At 37.6% G+C, this 21143-nt stretch overlaps 1 protein-coding gene across 2 annotated transcripts in view; it reads right to left on the reverse strand.

Annotated features, from left to right (window-relative positions):
* Positions 1-19707, reverse strand: part of acy1 (aminoacylase 1) — a 19910-nt gene extending 203 nt beyond the window's left edge. The window contains exons 1-15 of one of the 2 annotated variants that reach the window (XM_077202285.1): positions 19585-19707; positions 10713-10855; positions 8839-8903; positions 8658-8762; positions 8491-8585; positions 6769-6845; positions 6333-6422; positions 6020-6076; positions 5711-5784; positions 3955-4004; positions 3723-3867; positions 3577-3645; positions 1929-2008; positions 1788-1848; positions 1-757 (exon numbers count right to left, since the gene is read on the reverse strand). The exon at positions 1-757 is cut by the window's left edge and continues 203 nt beyond it. In XM_077202285.1, the coding sequence (XP_077058400.1) occupies positions 593-757; positions 1788-1848; positions 1929-2008; positions 3577-3645; positions 3723-3867; positions 3955-4004; positions 5711-5784; positions 6020-6076; positions 6333-6422; positions 6769-6845; positions 8491-8585; positions 8658-8762; positions 8839-8903; positions 10713-10842 (1263 nt within the window). In that variant the 5' untranslated portion in view covers positions 10843-10855; positions 19585-19707 and the 3' untranslated portion in view covers positions 1-592. Of the gene's footprint in view, positions 758-1787; positions 1849-1928; positions 2009-3576; positions 3646-3722; positions 3868-3954; positions 4005-5710; positions 5785-6019; positions 6077-6332; positions 6423-6768; positions 6846-8490; positions 8586-8657; positions 8763-8838; positions 8904-10712; positions 10856-19469 lie in introns of both variants that reach the window. The other variant, XM_077202277.1, reaches the window with a different exon arrangement.
* Between the last annotated feature and the right edge of the window lie 1436 nt (positions 19708-21143).

Genomic DNA, 21143 nt, shown 5'->3' on the forward strand with positions numbered 1-21143 from the left:
GCACAGCTATATGGTTTGAGTCTGTGAAATCATTTCCTTATTTCATTAGATGTATGAGACACAAACTGCCTAACTTAAAGGAACAGTTCACTTTAAAATGAACATACTGTCATCATTTACTCCTTCTTAAGTTGTTTCAAAACTGTATGAGTTTCTTTCTTCTGCTGAACACAAAAGAAGATATTTTGAAGAATGTAACCAGACAGACTTCCATTGTACAAAAAAAAAAATACTAAGGGAGTCAATAGGGTCCATCAACTGTGTGGTGACATTCTTCAAAATATCTTCTTATGTGTTCAGCAGGTGAAAGAAACTCATACAGTTTTGGAAGTAAGTGTTCATTTTAAAGTGAACTGTTCCTTTAAGAGTGTTAAAATTATACCGTTTATGAATTAAAAACAACTCTTAATAGCAGCTTCTAATTGTGCAGACAATTAAGACTTAAAAGCATATCTAAGACATTATTGAAAGGAAGGAACTCCTGAGTTAATTAAAGAGTTCATTAAAGATCCTCATTATATGGGATCAGCCCGATCTTTGGTGTTACGGTCGATATGTGCGAAGCAGCCGTGTGTGTGTGTGTGTGTGTGATCTACACTTCTGTGCTCAGAGGAGCCACGCTGGCGAGGGCCGGCACCAGACGCTCGTACACCTGGACGCCCCGCAGAAACACCTGCTCGTTCAAGTACTCGTTGTGATCGTGAAGCAGGATGGGGGTGAGGTTCATCGGAGAGAACCCGATGGCAGGAAGACCCACCTACAAACACACACAATTCACATCTTACACAACACTGTCCTTCACTCATACACTACCAGTCAAAACTGTGGCATCGATAAGATTCTTTATGTTTTTTAAATTCTGCTCACCAAGGCTGCATTTATTTGATTGAAAATACAAACAAAAATGAATACAAACAAAAATACATAATTTTATTGTCAAATTATATGACAATTTAAAATAACTGTTTTCTGTTTTAATAGATTTTAAAATTTCATTTATTCCTGTGATCAAAGCTGAATTTTCAGCATCATTACTCCAGTCTTCAGTGTCACATGATCCTTCAGAAATCAGTGTAATATGAGTTGATGCTCAAAAAACATTCATTATCATTATCAATATTGAAAACAGTTGTGTTTTTCAGGATTATTTGATGAACAGAAAGTTCAAAGGTGTTCCTTTTATTTGAAATAGAATCTTTCTAACATTATAAATGTCTTTACTGTCACTTTTGATCAATTGAATTCATCCTTGATAAATAAAAATATTGATTTATTTAATTTCTGTCCCCGAAAAATAAAAACTTCTTACTGAGCCCAAAGTTTTGGACGGTAGTGTTTAAATGTTACAAAAGCTTCTATTTCAGATTCAAGCTGTTCTTTTGAACTTTCTATTCATCAAATAATCCTGAAATAAAAATGTAAATAACGGTTTTCAACATTGATAATATTGAGAAATGTTTCTTGAGCATCAAATCATCATATAGAGTGATTTCTGAAGGATCATGTGACACTGAAGACTGGAGTAATTCATATTTGATCACAGGAATAAATTACACTTTACTTTATAATGACATAGAAAACAGCTGATTTAAAATTGTAACAATATTTCACAATATTACCGTTCTTTTTTGTATTTTTAATCAAATAAACGCAGCCTTGGTGAGCAGAAGAGACTTTCGTCGGGTTCTTCGTTCTTGCAGACAGTAATTCACTCATATATTTAAGTATATTTCCAATCAAGGTGGAGAGTGTGTCGGGTTCTTGCAGACAGAAGTGAGATCACTTACTTCCCTCATGAAGCGACTGTCTGTGGCAGCAGGGAAGATTTCCTTTTTCAGAGTCACGTTCCTGTCACGAGACACACAGTCACATACAGTACGCTCAACTAAACACACACATGCTGACGAGTGTCAGTGTGTCTCGCTCACATGGCTGTGCAGGCGGAGCTGAACGCGTGCCACCAGGGGTCGCTCTCCTCCGTCGACGTGAAGTTCTGATCCATGTGTTTCTGAAGAGAAGAAAGAACAACACATAGGAAGCCAAATCATGTGGACAAACAGATTTGGCTTCATGCATATATACACACACACACACACACGTGTTATGTATCTAAAAAATTAGGGCTGTCGATTTGACGCGATAACTTAATTAGTTATGAGAAAAAATAAAGTGTTAAAATGAACGCATTTAACGAGCCGTCCCGGACCTACACAGGTCACCTTACATTTGGTACAGTTGATTGGTGACGAACATGAAGCAGGACAATAGCCTATAGAATGAAGTTATAATGCCCCTAAAATTCAAGATATCATGAGTTTTGAATGCATGAGTTTTTACAGTACATCATTATATAGTAAAGCAATATCACACAAGTGATGTTTTTGTCACGAATAGCACGAGCGCAAATGTGATATTTACTTAATACAACAGTTCAATAAATAAAGAAGTTAATATTGTGTTATATTCTACAGACACAATATTGTCTGCTTTTGCTTAATTTTCCCAATGAAAATATCACCCATCAAGCCAGAGCAGAAGTGTTGTGTGTGTCTGAGCAACACAGCGGAGTTTCGTTTCTGAATGAATCCGGGTTGAGCGAATCAAACGGGTGAACCAATGATTCAATGACTCGTTCATAAAGAGAGCCTTTACTTCATTACTGAATGAATCAGCTGTTTGTTTGAATAAATAAATGACTTACTAATGTAGACATTTATCAACATTTATTAAAAAACTATACATTTACCAAGCTACTTTTTGTAGTCTATTTTAGATTTCACCATTTAACACAATAATGACTTTAAATGATCTTTTAGAGGTAATTTCTTAGCCAAATTTGAGATTAATTGTACATATGATATGTTACTATAAAATATATATATATTTTCTAAATACCTTAAATAAATAAATTATTTCAAACATGTTAAAATAATGAAAAATACAGTTTCATGGGCATTTAGAGATATTTATAGCCACAAACCATCGTGCTTATATTACCAATTCAACTTTTGACAAGGCTTTGTCAAGCCAACATTTGAAGCGTCTTCACTTGTGTTTGCATTTGATGAGATATTTGTGTTCACTGATTTTTTTAATGCAAGTTTATGTAATAACATCATTCTGGCTAATGTCAGAGGTAAATTATACAACGTTTTTACGACACGTTTACATGACAACCATGTAATGATATGTTTTCCGCGTACAGACGGCAACATTGTAAAAGCAATCCCTGTTCACACGGATCCGTGAAAACGACTAAAAACGCTGTATTATTCATGGCAGGCCAGTAGGTGGCGACGTCACTTTGTAAAGAAACACAATAGTCTGAACACGTAATACACATGCACATGATGTCACCGTATTCACAAAATCTAGTTTTAGTAGTTTACAAAGTGACGATAACGTTATCATTTTCAAAAACGGTTTCAGGCCCTTAAAACGCAGTTGTCGTGTACAAAGTTTTGCGTTTTTAGTTGAAAGCCCTCTCAGTCTCCTGCAGGACACATGAAATAACCAGACGTGAGATCAGGCCAGCTGAATCTGTGTTTCATGTTGCGTGTAAAAAATAAACCAGACCTGTGCAAAATCATACGTGACGTCTTCCCCAGCTTCTCTGCACCAGGCTTTTATCTTCTCTTCAAACTCCTGCAGAATGACCAGAACTGGACGTGACAATCAGTTCAAAGCAAAGCCACTTCACAAGAACAGGTCCAGATACACACCGGCAGGTTCACAGTGGGCGGGATCCTCAAGTCAAAGCTCACGTCCATCTCTGCAGGAACCACGTTATAAGCCACGCCCCCTTTCACCATGGTCATGTTGACGGTGGTGACGTCGCCCAGCGTGAAGCACTCGCTGGTGTTCAGCCTGCAAATCAAACAGACGGGTGTATTTCCACATTCACAGCTCTCCTGTACGCATCTGTTGAAAAGGCAACCTGTGAATAAAGCTCACCGCTGTTTCTCTTTCTCTCTGAACTCCAGGAAGGAGTTTATAACTCGCCGCTGTGACACAGCAGAGAAACATCCGTCACAAACAGGAACAAACTATCACATCATCATTTCAGCTCATTTGTAGATTTCTCACGATTTTAAACGACTTTACGCCTTCATTCGTTCATAAATCCTGCAGATTTGTTAAAAGTAAAGATATTTTGTGTAGTTTCTCTGTGGCTATGAGTTCTGAACATGAAAACTGCATCCGCAACTATCACACATTCTGTAGTTTTAGACAGAATATAAAATTACATTTGTTTCCAATATTTAACACCCATTTGATGCAGATCTCACTTATTTTATGCTTATTGATGCTGAAAATCTTCATTTTACTGTACGTTTATGGACAATTTAAAGTCTGAATTACACCACAGTTGAAAGTTCTGGGTCTGTAAAGGCCCGTTCACACCAACTGTAACGATAAGCCTTTAAAATGGATCTGACAGTGATTCTGACGATATGGTTCCTCTATATAGTTATTGTTATAGCTGTGATGTGAACTCTGCTATTTTTCTATATTATAACGATTTTTAGAACCATATCTTTATCGTTATCAGTATAGCTATAATTCTTGGTGTGAACGGGCCTTAAGGTTTTTTCATCTTTTTTTTAAGTCTCTTCTGCTCACCAAAGCTGCATTTATTGGATCAAAAATGCAGTAAGAACGGTAATACTGCGAAATATTATTCCAATGTAAAGCAGCAGTTTTCTATGTGAATATATAGTAAAGTGTAATTTATTCCTGTGATCAAAGCTGAATTTTCAGCATCATTACTCCAGTCTTCAGTGTCACATGATCCTTCAGAAATCAGTATAATATGATGATTTGATGATCAAGAAACATTTATGATTATTATCAGTGTTGAAAACAGTTGTGCTGTTTCATATTTTTGAAGACACAGTGATGCATTTTTTTCAGGATACTTTGATAAACAGAAAGGTCAAAAGAACAGCATTTATTTTAAATGCAAATCTTTTGTAACAAAGTTAAATCTTCCTTAAAACATCCTTGCTGAATAAAAGTATTAATTTCTTGCAAGAAAAATCTTACTGACCCCAAACTAGTGACTTACTGACCCCAAAAAAATAGTATACATACATATATATATATATATATATATATATATATATATATATATATATATATATATATATATATATATATATATATATATATATGTGTGAAAAAAAATGTATATGACTTTTTAAATCATATATCATATATATATATTTATACACACACACACAAACAGGTGAAACTCAAAAAATTTGAATATCGTGCATATATAACAGTTCATGTATTTCAGTAATTCAAATTAAAAGGTGAAACTAAAATATTGAGTATAACTATATACATATGCATGATTATACTTTTCAGAGGGCCGACATTTCTATATTTAAAATCCTTTTTTTATTGATTTAATGTAATATTCAAAGTTTCTGAGAATTTGAATTTGGGGTTTGCATAAGCTGTAAGCCATAATCATCAAAATGATAACTTTTGGATGAAATTCTAATTTGTCAAATTTTACTGTAGATATTATACACACACACTATTATATACTATCTTTCAAAAGTTTCTTTTTCTTTTTTTTCATTCTTCTTAAAAAGAAAGAGAAAATTGATGATTGGCATTGTTCTCTTCAATTACACTTCACATGCACTGCAACTGCAGCCTCCAGTGTTTGGTCACATGACACTCTGAACACACTCACTAGTTTCTCTGCTGCGGTGTTCTCCACAAACCTGGAGCCGTGACCCGGACTTCCTGGACAGCGAACAGTGATCCCTGCAGCACAGAGCGCATGTTTACTGACACTGACACTGACACTGACACACACACACACACACACACACACACACACACACACACACACACACACACACACACACACACACACACACACACACCACACACACACACCACACACACACACACACACACACACACACACACACACACACACACACACACACACACACACACACACACACACACACACACAAACTCACAAGATACTCACACCAGGGGTTTCGTTCTCCGTAGAAGACAGTATAAGCATTAGTTGGGTTTGCCAAACCTGTGGACAAATCAAACGTCTCCTTAATGTTGGTGCGTTCTTGTTTAAATGTAGTTCATACAGTACACTGTCTGCAGATTGAATTGCACACACTGGTACAGTTGCGTGTTTGAATGCAAACACATGTTTTTAGAGATGAGCATGAGGTTGTGTCAGAACTAAAACAGTCGAACTGTATTGAACTAATTCAGCCCTCGCTATCTACATGTTTGAGGGACTTCAGGAACTAGAAGACTGAATCTACAGCACCGTTTACCTTCATCAAGGGCAAAGCCGATGTTCAACTCCTCAAACTCAGGGTGCTTCACAAACGTCTCCATTCCTTTGTGACCGCCGACCTCCTCATCTGTCGAGAACATGTGACAAACACCATCGGTTTGCAGGGGAAGAGCTTCTGTTGCAGAACGTTTTCTCAGGACAGATGCCGTGTTTAATGAAAATGAGTATGTGAGGGATAAACATACATTCTGCTAGATAAGATTGTGTTGTTGTGTGTTTTGGAGTCGATCAGCCAATGAAGAATTGGTATTACATACATATGCACTATTAAAAAATAAAGGTATCTTTGATTCCATGAAGGAAATATGATACATAAAATCATGAAATAAAATACTATTTAGCACCGGTGTATAAAATTAAAAAGGGCGTTAGTTTGATCACTCAATTGTTCCGAGCACGTCGTGAGGTCTGACCTGGGACAAACATTAAATGGATAGTGCGAGGAAACCTCTTCCCAGAAGCCTTCAGTCTGCGGATCGCTTCAATGTACCTGAGGGCAAAACCAAGACAGAATCAACTCGATATGCAAATTACAGACCAAGTTATTATGCTTTTCAGACATTGCTTAGTCTTATCTAATTAAAACACAGCTGATGATCAGATTTTTCTGACTACATCAGTCCAAAAGCTTTCGGCCATCAAATTTGGCACAGACCTGCAGACTCAGCAGGCTTTGTTTTTTTAAGATATCGGTCAGATTTGCAGATATAAATATTACTGATTTACACTGACGGATGAATTATGTCAGATACTCCATGTCAGATTGTTCATGATTTCAACCAAAATGTATCGATCTGTCCGTGTTTCTGTCTAAACGTGCGCTCATATTTATCAGTGTTTTGCACAATTTCAAGGTCGATGATCGGGAATTCCTGATTTTGCAACAGGTTCCAGTTGGTCATGTGAATTCGCTGTTCACCAACTGAAAGCGGTTTGGTGTGAAAGTGACTTCAGTGTGAGTTGTGCTTCACACAAAGCTACATTATTGACAACAGAGAAAATTTCATTGAAATTTTGCAAATGTGACCACAACTCTTAAAGCTGTATAGACCAAAGACAGAAGTCAAAGAAGATAGAAAGAAGGCAATCTTCAAACGTCCAAGTTTTTACACTAGCCTAAACTTTCAGACAATGCTTGTAACAAATTTTTAAGTGGCCTCATTACACGGCTCTGGGGAATACTTGATTCTGATTGGTCAATCGCATCATCCAGCGGTGTGTTATTCCCAGACAACAACCGCTCAAAACAGATAACGCAGGAATTTTTTTCGTGAAAGTTTTGCATTTGGTGAGCTAATAAAATGTTAAAACAGTCGAATCAATAGTTTGTGTGCAGTTATTTAATTATGCCATCCAGTATCGTGGACTCGCTCTATCTTGTTTCACACAAACGCAGTGGCTGCCATTTTGTGACTATTGTTTTGTACACAGTTGGATTATAACATACAAACAGGTACCATTTTAAAACAGTTTAATCTGAAATCAATATCTCCATAATTATTTATGTGGCTCCTCTTCGTTTTGGGGTCCTCATCACCCTGTGGGGGGTTTATTCTGAGATAACAAACCGGCTGGATGATCATTATCCCTTACTTATTATTCCCTTTTTCAAAGTATTCATTTTGTTTTTGGGCTCTACTAGAACAGGTGTTCCTGTTGATTATTTTCCCCATATTCTCCATTGTTACGGCTCCTCTCTTTCCAGTCTGTCAGTAACGCTCCGTTTACTTCCTGTCTCTATGAAGCCCCTCCTTCTGAAAAGCACACTGTGCTCTGATTGGTCGGCTGGATCAGTGTGCTGTGATTGGTCGAGCGCTTCGAGCGTGTTTAGGAAATGTCCCGCTCCTTACCATAACCAACAGTCTCAACACAGTAACTCAACGAGGCCCCGCCCCTTTATTCTGCATATTAATTATTTAAATGAGGAATATTGTGACGTGTTCGTTCCCGGGAGAAACTCAAGACTACAATGGAGGCGTTTCAGGAGTTCAGAAACACTGACGCTGATATAGAGAATAACTCCCGCTGGAGGGACGTTTTCATGCTCAAACATCAACATTACACACTAAAGAAAGATGAACAGGGAAAAAAGCAGAATAGTTGCTCTTAAAGTTGCTAGTTGGTTTCAAACTCACTGTATCGTGACACTTTTCATATCCTGAGAGCCTCTGCCATAGATGTTGCCCTCCGCATCTTTCACAGCAGCGAACGCATCATGTTTCCAGTGTTCCTGAAGAGCAGACACACAGTACATGAGTGAGACGGTCTGATGCGCGGTGACGGATGTGTGTTACGGCCGTACCTCATACACAGGAACTACATCAGTGTGTGAGTTCAGCACCACAGACTTCAGCTCAGGCCTGGTGCCGACCCATGTGATGATGGCCACGACCCGAGCGGGACACACCTGAGAGTCAGAGACGTGCGCATGACGAGGACAGTTACACAGATCCAGCAGAGGTTTATTTCACTTTAATCATTACCTCCACTTTCTTCATGGGTAAACCGAGCTCGTCTGCCACCCGCTCCAGGAATCTCAAAGCACCGTCTGACAATGATGGATGGACATGGTAAAGAGTTACTTTACAGGTTTACTTTTACATGATGCTCAGCAACTTTTCATCAAAGGTTGTGCTTATTTAATCATTATCCACCACTTTCAGAGACTTAGTTGTTCACTTATTATCATCTTCTATTTACATTCGTCAGTAAAATATTGCACCACTTGACAAAGAACAAAAAAAGTCTTGGATTTTCTTTTAATTCGGCTCTCATGCTGTGAAAAACACATGAAGGTAGGTCATATTTACGGTTGTTCTGTGCATTTTTGCGTGTGAAATCCAGTCATCCATGAGAATGGGGATTTCACGTCAGGACAGGTTAAAGTTGCGGAAATGGGCACCAAATTACTAGGAAACACTTTAGTTTAGGGTCCAATACTTACTCTTAATTAGTAGCTTATTATAATGCAAATTACTAGGATATTGTCTGTTTATTAGTACTTATAAAGCACATATTAATGCCTTATTCTGCATGATCATATTCTACATCCCTTAAATCACACAATAACTAAACTTAACAACTAGCTTACTTACTTTTACTATTAATAAGCAGTAATTAGGAGTTTATTGAGGCAAAAGTCATAGTTATTAGTTAGTTAATACTGAAAATTGGACCGTAATCTAAAGTGGGACTCATTACAACTTATGCACGACTAAATATTTAACTGCTGCATTATTAAATTTAGTTAAAATGTAACCATGTAAAAACTAAATATTTACAAAAGCAGCAGTAGCTGGAATTAAATAGCAAAATAAAAAAATCTGTTACACTTTTACAATTTGAAGGTGATGTTGTTACAGTTTAATTACGCAAGTACTGAGTAATTTTCATTAACTACATGTACTTACTATAGGGTTTGGTTTAGAGTTAGTTGCTTAATTATTCAAAATTGACCGTTATTACTATAGTACTACAGTACATGTGACGTGCAACTATGTTACCGTAAAATAAATGTAAAATTAATACATTTTTACAGTTGATTGTATTAGTTTTTACAATTAATAAGTGTTAATATACTGGTGTAGAGTTACATTCAAGCTATTTTAAGGCATAAATAAAAAAATTTCAAGGAAAAGTCTTTTAATTTGTCATTTTGCTAATCAAAAACAGTTTTAAGGGATATAATTATTGACTACAGAGGGACTTCAAATGATTAACATGTTACAAAGACACGTTATATTTCATCTGACAAAACGCAGGGATTTGTTGCTCATGTCGTTCCAAACCCGTGTGCCTTTCTTTCTTCTGTGGAACATAAAAGATATTTTGAGAATTGTCCGTTTTCTTTGTTTTGTTTTTTATCCATACAATGGAAGTCAATGGGTACCAAAACTGCTTGGTCACCACAACATAGTTCAATATCTACAACATTGTTTGAATATCTTCTTTTGTGTTCCATACAGGGAAAAACAATACAGGTTTGGGATGACATTAGAAAGATGACATACTTTCATTTAAGACTCTTCTGTATTTCAGCATAACAAACAATTTTGGTTAAAAACACATACAAGTCAGTGAATTCCCTACTGCTAGTTTATAAATATTCAGCACTTCAAGACCGAGCTCAGAGATCAACTAATGCACTTTGGATGGATATCATTAGTAACGCGTTACAACACCTTTCAAGGCAAAGCGGCCTGTCTTAAATGTATTTATGTGCCTACCTAGACAACATTTCTAGGGTCAACACGAATTCCTGGGCAAAGGTTAACTGTAGTCATAAACCTAGATGGTGAAACACTATTAATCTCCGGTTTATTTTTAGGAGCAAGTGAGAAGGTCTCAGCTAAGGTACCGTAGTCGGGCTCGGGGTGGACGGTCCTCAGCCGCAGGTACTCTCTGAACAGGGTCACTGAAGGGTCTTCAGTCCCGGGCCCGTCCCGGACTCCTCCGCCTCCATTCGGTCCATCTTTATCAGGCAACATCCGCTCCACTGGACTGCAGGACCAGACCGCTTGTTATTAGCATTTACACACATGTTCAGATCATATTTCACCCCAGAAATCAAAGTACTGAAGCAAAAATTAGGCTACTGAAGGGCCGCTTTTCTAACATTATATTCATGACTCATGAAAAAGTAATGATACTCCACTGTTCAAAATTTTGGGGTCAGTACGGTTTGTTTGTGTGAAAGAAATTAATACTTTTATTTAGCAAAGACGCATTAAATTGATCAAAAGGTGCAGTAAAGAGATTTATAATGTAGGTAGGCTAATTAAATATTTCGATTTCAAATAAATTTCTATTTCTGAAAAAAAGTATCAGTTTCCACAAAAATATATATCTTAAATCTTCTTAAATATACGTTTTAAATAACTTTTTACTATTTTTAATTGTAATAATATTTCACAAAATTACAGTTTTTACTGCTTTTGATCAAATAAATGAAGCAATATTTTAAAAACATAAAAAAATCTTCCCAACCTCAAACTTTTGAACGAGTGAAGATTACTTATCACACTATATTAAATTAAATGTATTATAATACAAATTCTCATGTTCACAATGCTTTTGGATTTGTGTGTAATTCTTCCCATTATTCTCAAAGGCATTATTCATCATTAGATTCCCGTTACTGTAATGAAATTAGGGATGCACCGATATGAACATTTTGGCCGATAACCGATAATTCTTAATATTTGAAAGCCGATAACCGATATATTGGCCGATAAAACTAAATTTTTATATATTTTTTGAGAGACTGATTACAAAAACAAAAGTCTCACCATTAAAATCCATTACACAAGCACACAATTATATATAATAGCTCATTATAATTTTATGTAGCCTATATGACAGCACGTTGCACTTAACTGTATTTTCTTTTTTAAAGTGATTTCAATTAAATTTCAAGCAATTCAAAAACCATCATGTTGAACAGTGCACATCTGAAGTGTCTTAACTGGAGGAAATAATCCATTATTTATCGGCTTTAATATATCGGCTAAATTTTCTTATCTGTCCGAAACCGATCAAATTTAAAAAAGAGATACTATTAAAATCGTAAAAATTTACATATATCGTCCAGTATCGATTTGGTGACCGATATATCATGCATCCCTAAATGAAATTAAAATAAACACAAATATTACCTTGAATAAATAATTCACACTTTAAGTGGACCTATTATGCCCCTTTTTACAAGATTTAATTTAAGTTTCAGGTTCCCCAAAATGTGTCTGTGAAGTTTCAGCTCAAAACATCCCAAGATCATTTATTATACCATGTTGTAAATGCCCATTTTTGAGTGGAAGGAAAAACACTGTTTTCGTGCATGTATCTTTAAATGCAAATGAGTTGCTGCTCCCCGGCCCTTTTTCAGAAGAGGGTGGGGCCTTTGCAGCTCGTGCCTCGGAAAACTGTTTGCTTTTGATAATTATCTCAGTAACACTTTACAATAAGGTTCATTAGTTAACTACATTAGTTAGCATGAACTAATAAGGTACTGCACTTATGCAGCATTTATTAATCTTTGTTAATATTAATTTGAACAATTACTAATACTTTATTAAAATCTTATTAACATTAGTTAATGCACTGTGAACTAACATGAACATACAATGAACAGCCGTATTTTTATTAAAGGGTAATTAAACCCTAAACCAACTTTTTTTAGTTAAAGGGGTGTGAAACACGATTTCACTTTTCTAACTTTAGCTATGGTGTAATGTTGCTACTTGAGCATAAACAACATCTGCAAAGTTACATCGCTCAAAGTTCAAAGCAAAGGGAGATATTTGCTTTTAAAAAATTCAATTTCTAATCGGATTTGGACTACACGACATTCCTCCGGAGTTGCTGACGTCAGCATATCCCATTATTTACATAAACCCCTCCTCCGAGAATACTTAATAAGCGGGGCGAGGCCATTTTATATTGCGGTTTTGGAGATGAGTTGTCGCAATGCCGTCGAAACGCTGCTGTTATTTTCATCCCGGTTGCAGATCCACTTTGTTCAGCCTTCCTTGGGTCGCGGGAGTTAGGGATCAATGGTTAAAATTTATTTTTAACTCGGTCCCTCATAATTATGACCCAAATCTCGCTCTCTGTGCTGCACACGGAGGAAAGCTTTCACAATCTTCACGAGCTCAATGCAGGATTCGCACATCGGCTTGTCCTGAATGATGGAGCAGTTCCAACTTTAAGAACAGAAGCTTTTGTTTACGGGCCACAGACTGTAAGTATGATTTATTTTTCGTCGATGTGTTTTCCTGTTATAGTTCGTATTGTTAATTGTACGTTGTAGCAAGGAAGTAAACAAATGACAACGCTGTTTGGCTCTGCTGGTTTGTTAAATGCTCATTCATACTTAACATTATCTGACAAACACCTAATGTTACAAACTTTTCTTTAATCTCAACAGTGAACTTGGAATTAGTGTAAATTATTCTTTGATTAGAGCTTTGGGTTAATAGTTCTGTCGACAGATATTTGTCTAAAATCGTTCTAAAAATACAAAAGTAACGGTGGCATACAGTCAGTAACGATTACTATAGATCCGCAGTCTTTACTCAAAAAAATCCCTTTGAGGACTGTAGTATAATTTGTTAGAACGATTATATGAAATTCTTGTTTACGAAGCTTATTTTTTTGTAATTCTATAATAATTAGTACAATTAAATAACAGCGTATCTAAAAAGTATTGAGAGAACAACAAAAAACAAACCTTTCTGAAACTCGATAATCTTCACTAACGTTTCATTGTTTATAAGGCCGGTGACGTACTGGCTGCGTGGCGCAAGCGTCTCAGCTGAGTGGCGTGTCCGTTTTTATTTCGGCTCCCATGTTAACAGGTTAGAGCTTGCAGACTGCCTGCTTGACACGCGCGTCTCAGGCGCGGCTAGAGCCGCGCGGAAAACGCCTGCATGCTAGAAATAGAACCGACACCTATTTTTCACGCGACACGCAAGCGTGTTGGCAGCCTTTCCAGGCAAAATAGAATAGGAAAAGATGTTATATGTTATTTTGTACACGAATACATATTAATAAATTACATTTTGATGGTAGAAAGTCTAGGTTTTGACATCTACATTTATATATAAATATAATTTAAAAATAAATAAATAAATAATAAAATTTCAAATATTGCTCCTGTCAATACAGAACAAAATATTCTCTAGTCTATTTTGCTGTCAATACTGCTAACAGTGTCTTTATCAGTAGGCTTTATATTTATGCTTAACACGAAGTAGGCTATATAGGGCTTCCAAAACTCTCTCCCATATGTCGAACAAGGGTGATCCGTGTCAGCAGCGCCGCGTCAGACATGCTTCTGGTGTGCAAAGACACAGAAAACGCAACGCAGCCGCCACGCAGCTGACACGCCACGCTCACGCCACGCAGCCAGTGTGTCACCGGCATAATACACTGCACAAACTAGGCTACCGGTTAAGGTACAGGGCGTGACGTTTCCGGAGAACGTGCACTAGTCGGTTAGCGAATCACAACACACTGGGCCAGCTAACCAATCTGAGTCCATTGCGTAGTTTTGAGGGACTGGTTTCATAGAACTCGGAAACCATCAGACCGTTTTACAAGGAGGGGCAGAGCAGTGTAGAATAAAGGTAAAATATATGAAAAATAATGCATTTTTAAAAATCAAAGCATGAACACATGTTACAGTGCACCCCACAAACACAATCAAGCCTTGCATTTTACCACCCCTTTAATGATCTGTAAGAATGGGGCTTTATTAGTGCTGTTCATTGATTCGAGTAACTTTTTTGAAATTTGGGTATAAAGTGTTTTAATTCTACAATATATGGTGTAAAAACGTCTGAGCGCTGCCCTCTTCGTGTTGAACGGTGGCTACTGCAGTTGAATTTTCCTATTGGATGTTTGGGGTGGCAGGAGACGTAAGCGGTGGCAGGTGACGTAAACAGGTTCCAGCTCACCATGCCCTTGGTACGAGCTACCACGCCCTTTGCAGTATAACATAAAACATCTTGTTTCGTCAAAACCACTGTTTCGACAGTCCCGAAATCTAAGCTGTTGTCCCAAATCCCGAATCCTGCCCTGATTGTCCCGAAAATTATACTAAAGCAAAATCTTGAGTAGGCCTAGTGATTGTCTGATAAAACATTAAAAACTGTCCGTGGAGGTTGAGTCGTGAAGAGAGTGCAAGTTGCAGCAGCCGCGAGCTCAGTGAATGAATGTGCAGGCAGCCAGTCTAAAGGAGTGATTGATTTGTCGCGGCACTGTGTGCCAAATAATACTTTGGCAATGAACAATGACTACATATTAGACTACACCCCCAAACTCTACTTTTCAGCGCCGGCTTGAGGTGAGTGATCATATATATTTTAATCACAATTTATGGTTAGGCTAAAGTTAATCCTCTGGGGTCGATAAAAACGCGCGGGGCATTTTGCTGGATTTTTTCACATAGCGGCAAAACATGAATATGCCTACAGAGAACGCGCGCTCAATCAACTCGATAAAACTCATCGGATGCCGATCGCGATGCGGGAGTTAAGACCGCAGTTTGAGCCAGCGGCTCGAATTGATATAGCTCTGGCCCTGTGTCCACAGACAATTCAACATCCTCGACTTAAAATTACAGCTCTGTTGCAAAGCTACTTGCGCCACTCCAGTCACTCTCCATTTTAGAGTCTGACAGCAGCTGTCAATTAATCCGTCACTACGGGTCTCAGGTGTAGGGCTGGGTACCGACCGAATTGCCTCGATACTACCGAGTATTGAAACATGTCTTGTTTTTCGCTACCAAGTTTCGGTACCTAAGTGGTTAATCTCGTCAACGTCAGTGAAACAATAAACATGCAGCATGATTGGCTGTGGCGGAAAAACACTAGTTTACGCAGCTGCCCAGAGACGTGCCTCGTCGCACGTGAGGCTGTAGTGTGTGTGTGTGTGTGTGTGATTGTAAGCGTAAGCGTCCAACCCAGATATATAGAAAATATGTGGAAATGATCAAAAGTGTACTTATGTACCCGACTCGATGCCATAAGCACACGATGCAATATTTTCGACAAGAAAATTGCTGCCATGTCCGGTAACACGGTAAATCTGATAAGGCACTTAAAAGCGCACAGAATACACTCGAGAGTAGAAAGTTTATCAGCCTTCGACTACAAGAACTGGAGCGCGTCACGTAACCAAAACTCAGCGTATAGGATACTTGCCTCACAGACATGAGAAATAGTTCTATATATGTTCAAAATATGTCTACTTTCAAACGAAACAATTAGAAATAAATAGTTTGATTACCTAATCCATATAGGCGCGCGCGCGTTCACTACTGCAGGGATGACGAGTCAGCATCGCAAATTCGCAATAATCATCTTTGCAGCCAACACGTTTAGTAAACAATTGTTCATTAATAAACAATTAAAATATATCCTTGCTATCGTTTCCCGACACATCCATAATCATTAGGCTACTTTTGCCAGTGCTTTGCGCAAGCTTCATGTGTGCTGAGCGTGAGGCATATATCCCGCACCCCAGTAGCCTATATTTAATTCAATTCACAGTTATTTGTATAGCATTTTTCACAAAACATATCGTTTCAAAGGAGCTTTACAGAAAATGCATGTGTCTAAATTACAATTTAGAGTGATCTGTTATCTAGGGTGACCAGACGTCCCGTTTTTCCCGGGACAGCCCCGTATTTCCACTCTAATTTTAGTGTCCCGACTTATTCTGAAAAAATCATGTTTTGTCCCTTATTTCATCGTTAATATATATATATATATATATATTTTTTTTTTATATATATATAATAGGTTTCGTTTCCGAAAGGCTAAGTGAATATATATGTTACGTTCAAACCGTGTAGCGCGCGCATGACAGAGAGGGAGAGACCTTGTGTGTGTGTGCTAGTGTGCCTAATGAAGCGCATGTAAGACGCATTAATAGAGGGAATGCATTAACGTCACTTTCCCGCCGGAACACGCCCCCTCAGCCGGACTGAGTGGCAGAAGAGCAGCTGCGTGACTGGATTTAATAGGGGAAACTGCGAAAACGCAAGTAAAACAAACGATTATCAGTTTAAACTAAAGATTGGACTCAATATAGTGTTCCTTACAACTTACTAAAGATCCAGTGATCCATGGATATTAACATGCAGCCAGGAATCTAGTTTCCTGACATTAAATGTGCCTGATTTCGACACCAGGGAAATACATACAGCAAATTTGCCTGTGAATGCTTTATATAAATACAAAATAGGCAGGTCTAAATCCAGGTGATCACTTATCAATGTTATATATATCATCATATCGTCTAGAGACTTAAAACTTGTATAGTTTTTTGTCAGTGTTTATTTAAAAATGTCAAATTATACAGAATATACAGTGGTAAATATTTGATTGATGAGTTGCCACTGCAATATATAACAATACAATATATAGAGAATGATTTTACCACTAAATTCAGCATATTGACACAAAAATGATAACTGCAAATCCACCTTTCGCTGCCTGGAGTCCAGTTGTTTCTATGAATTGCAGCGATCTATTTGCTTCTCTGTTCTATAGCTTTAGGTAGTCTGTAAAAATATTCCTCATATTTCTTGTCAAATCTAGTTGTACAGTCAGTCTCAAAGCTCTTTCCCGTTTTAGACGCGTTTTGTGTGTTTTTCCGCAGCATTCACACTGAAAACCAATGCTGCCGCTCAGTCTTTTTGCCACTTGTGGGCGTAACTGCAGTCACTCCGGCCAACGGTGACGTCACGTGCATTCCCTCTATACGCATGCGTTCTGTATCTGTCCCGTATTCCACTCCGAGAAATCTGGTCAACTTACAGTTATCAGGGGTGACTGTGTGTAATGCATTTCAATTAATTTTCATTCAGTTTCATTGTTAAACAATGCATTAAGTTAAGGCAGGAATAATGAGCTCATTGAAGTAAAGATTACATGTTGTTAAATGATTAGGAAACATAGAAAACTTTAGCATTGGTGCTTTTTTACAGACTCAAAATATGAGTGTAAAAAAGTCAACAAACTGAAAAAATAAAAGTTTTTTTTTTAGGTAATGTTATATTGATAAAATTGGTATCGAAAAAAGTATCGTTCAGGAACCGGTATCGAAGTCAAGGTATCGGTATCGAACATTTTTATTACGATACCCAGCCCTACTCAGGTGCACGCCCCCCGCTCAGCCCCCGACCTCGGTTCGTCCCCTCTATCTCCGCTGGGCTCTGCCCACTTTTCCAGCATTTTTCAAATATTGCCAGTGGGTGGAGTCAGGCTCTGACCAGAGCAATACATTTGTTACTGTTAATGTTAGTTAATAAATTAAAACTATTGTTAACTAATGAACCTTATTGTGAAGTGTTAGCATTATCTCTATCATGGCCACGATCATGTGACATTGCAGTTCTTCAGAAAGCTGGATGTCAGACGGAGTGTCACGTGAGTATTAAACTAAGTTCTCTTTCACGTCTTATTGCTCTTAAACTGTAAAAAACACACAAGTATCACATAAACACAGTCGTTAATGTCTGTGAACGTAAACAGCGAGTAAAGAAATTGCATGTGTATATTAGATCTGTGTATTAAAATGACAGCAGCGTCATATACAGTACCTACTGATAAATATACTGTTAATATGAACCAAACAACAAAAGAAAAACAGAAAATCACTCACTTCTCTTGACTGAATAACTTTAGTAGCTTAAATAAGAATACATTTCTTTCTTAAAAGCTGCTGTTAAATGCTCTTGCGAGGAGATAAACATGGTGGACTGTGTGCAGCTTACTGAGGGCAGGATCTATGCTAATCCGTCAGCAGTCGTGGGCGGGGCCTGTACAACGTGACGTCACAAAAGCTACAATCTGCAAACAGCTTGTTCTGAGACACTGCTTATGATTTATGGGGATTAAAAACAGGATTGGGTTGATTTTTACCATTATAGGGCGGTTGTGTACTTCTGACACACACTTATGTTCAAACACCATGTAAAAGTTAATTTTGCATAATTGGTCCCCTTTAGAATACGCATTTATTATTTTCACAATACAGTTATCTTTGGGGGGGGGGGGGGGGGTCTTAAAAAGACCAATTTTGTTTATAGAAAAATATAATTATTTTCCTTTTTGGGGTTAAATAGGACGCAGACATATTCTTGACAGGATTTATGAGATTCACTCAACTTCCATACTTACACCGCACATTTTAAACAGGTTCAGAAATTCATGTTTACACTCAATAAAAATACTAATTAAGCAGATGTTTTTATTCAAACTGTCGCACTGGTAACGTTTTTCCTGGTTAGTTCTCATGTGTTGGCTTTAACTTACACCAGCGATCAACCACATTCACAATTCATGTAACGTAAGTTACAAAACTTGCTTCAAAAGCAAAGCCACATTTCGCCGTGATGACGTTGTTGTGTTAAACATACCGGTAACTCTCTTCTAATAACGTCACGAGACGTGTAAACTAATACAGTAAACACAAGTGTCAAAACAAGAAAACAGCAAAAGAGCTCGATTATTTGATCACTGCGCAACAAATGCAGCCTGTTTCAAATCAGACACGCATTTCTATTGACTGGTGTGTTTAATAAAAAATCTATACATCGACTCACCTGCTTTAGCTCGAGCTCGCAGTTGATGTGTGTCTTAATCAGTGAAGAACAGCTTCACAGAGTCTGTCTTCTTCCGTAACAGATAAGTTATTTCTGAAGGTAACTTCTGACTTACCTTTGCTCCAGGGTCCTCGGCTGAACTCGGGTCTTTACTTGTTATTATACTCGATCATGACAAATAGCAAGATCAGAGTCCAGCGTGATGACGTCGGACTACATACGTTACGTTGCTGTATGAACGGGCACGCGCACGTCGCAGGCTAGCGTTTTGGTGTTCAGTAGATGTACAGTAATGTTTGTCTTTCTGCTCAAAATGAAATTCCCATTAATTTTCTCCACAGTGATTAAAAAACACCTATAGAGAGTCCTGATAAAACACCAAGCTCAGCGATAAATCACAACGACTTCCCCTAAGAACCACACAATAAAAAGGTTTTTGTTATACAACAGTTACCTATTGTTCTTTCTATTGATAGTTTGATTATTTTATGTTAAAAAAAAATCAAGAATTTGTTTCATAGGTCAGCTCAGTGATTTTGGACCACATCAGTGCAGTCTCCTTCATTTAACACACTTTAGACTATCAGCTTGTTATAATAATAATAATAATAATAATAATAATAATAATAATAATAATAATAATAATAATAATAATAATAATAATAATAATAATATTCTATACGAGCTCATGAACTGATCTGTGTGTTCTTGTGTAGAGTTGTGGCTGCACACGAGCGAAAAACACAGTTTGGCAGTAGGCTTGTTCGACTTGAACCGGCGCTGCACAGACCGATCGGTTGATGACATCAGAGTACCGCGAGAGCGATTAGAGAGCAGACGGCTCCTTATGCTTTTGAATCGCTCTCGCGGTACTTTGATGTCATCAACCGATCGGTCTGTGCAACGCTGGTTCAAGTCGAACAAGCCTAGTTACTTCCCAGAATGAATCAGCGTGTTTGAACGAATCGGTTCAGTGAAGGATTCGGACTCGCTCAGACACACGGTCACTTGCCGCCACCTTCTGGTGCAAAAACGACCACGTGACCTACAGAGAAATTGATGCACACCTTCGCAGACTTATATCACATGCATGGTACTTGTTTATTTTCTCGTCGCTTTACAGGACGTTTGTGATTGTTGCTTCTTTTAATAATTGATAGATACATAACTATGGATCTTCCTTATCGAGTTAAAGACACAGAGAGTGACACTGATATCAGGGACCAAGAATGACGCACTGCACAGAAGTGTTAGTTCACTCAAAGACAGACTTTTATGCGCCAGAGACACGAGCGCGCATAGATTATTGTCTTTAAACTTCCGTTTTTGCGGTCGCTCAGTATATTTCTATGCCATTGCTGTCTAGAAGTAATTAGCTGTTGAAGTGGATTTACTTTATGTGATGTCAACGAACGTTACCGTACGTACGAGAAAAGGTGTGAATGAACCACAACCTTGATATAGATGAAGTGTGACAAAAACAATTTTGCAGAAAAAGAGACTCCATATGGTAACGTTATATCATGCGATGCACTCATACACAGTGGAAAAACACAGAGTAGCCTACAATATGAGCAAACACTTATTTTATTTTAACAATAATGTTACTACGCATTGCTGCAGCAGATTTCTGTGCTGCGCATATATATCACACTAACTGATTACCTAAGTACA

Source organism: Siphateles boraxobius, unplaced genomic scaffold (genome assembly GCF_051911475.1).
Source record: "Siphateles boraxobius isolate OS27281-9 unplaced genomic scaffold, OSU_SipBor_1 118, whole genome shotgun sequence".
In the NCBI taxonomy this organism is placed as follows: Eukaryota; Metazoa; Chordata; class Actinopteri; order Cypriniformes; family Leuciscidae; genus Siphateles; species Siphateles boraxobius.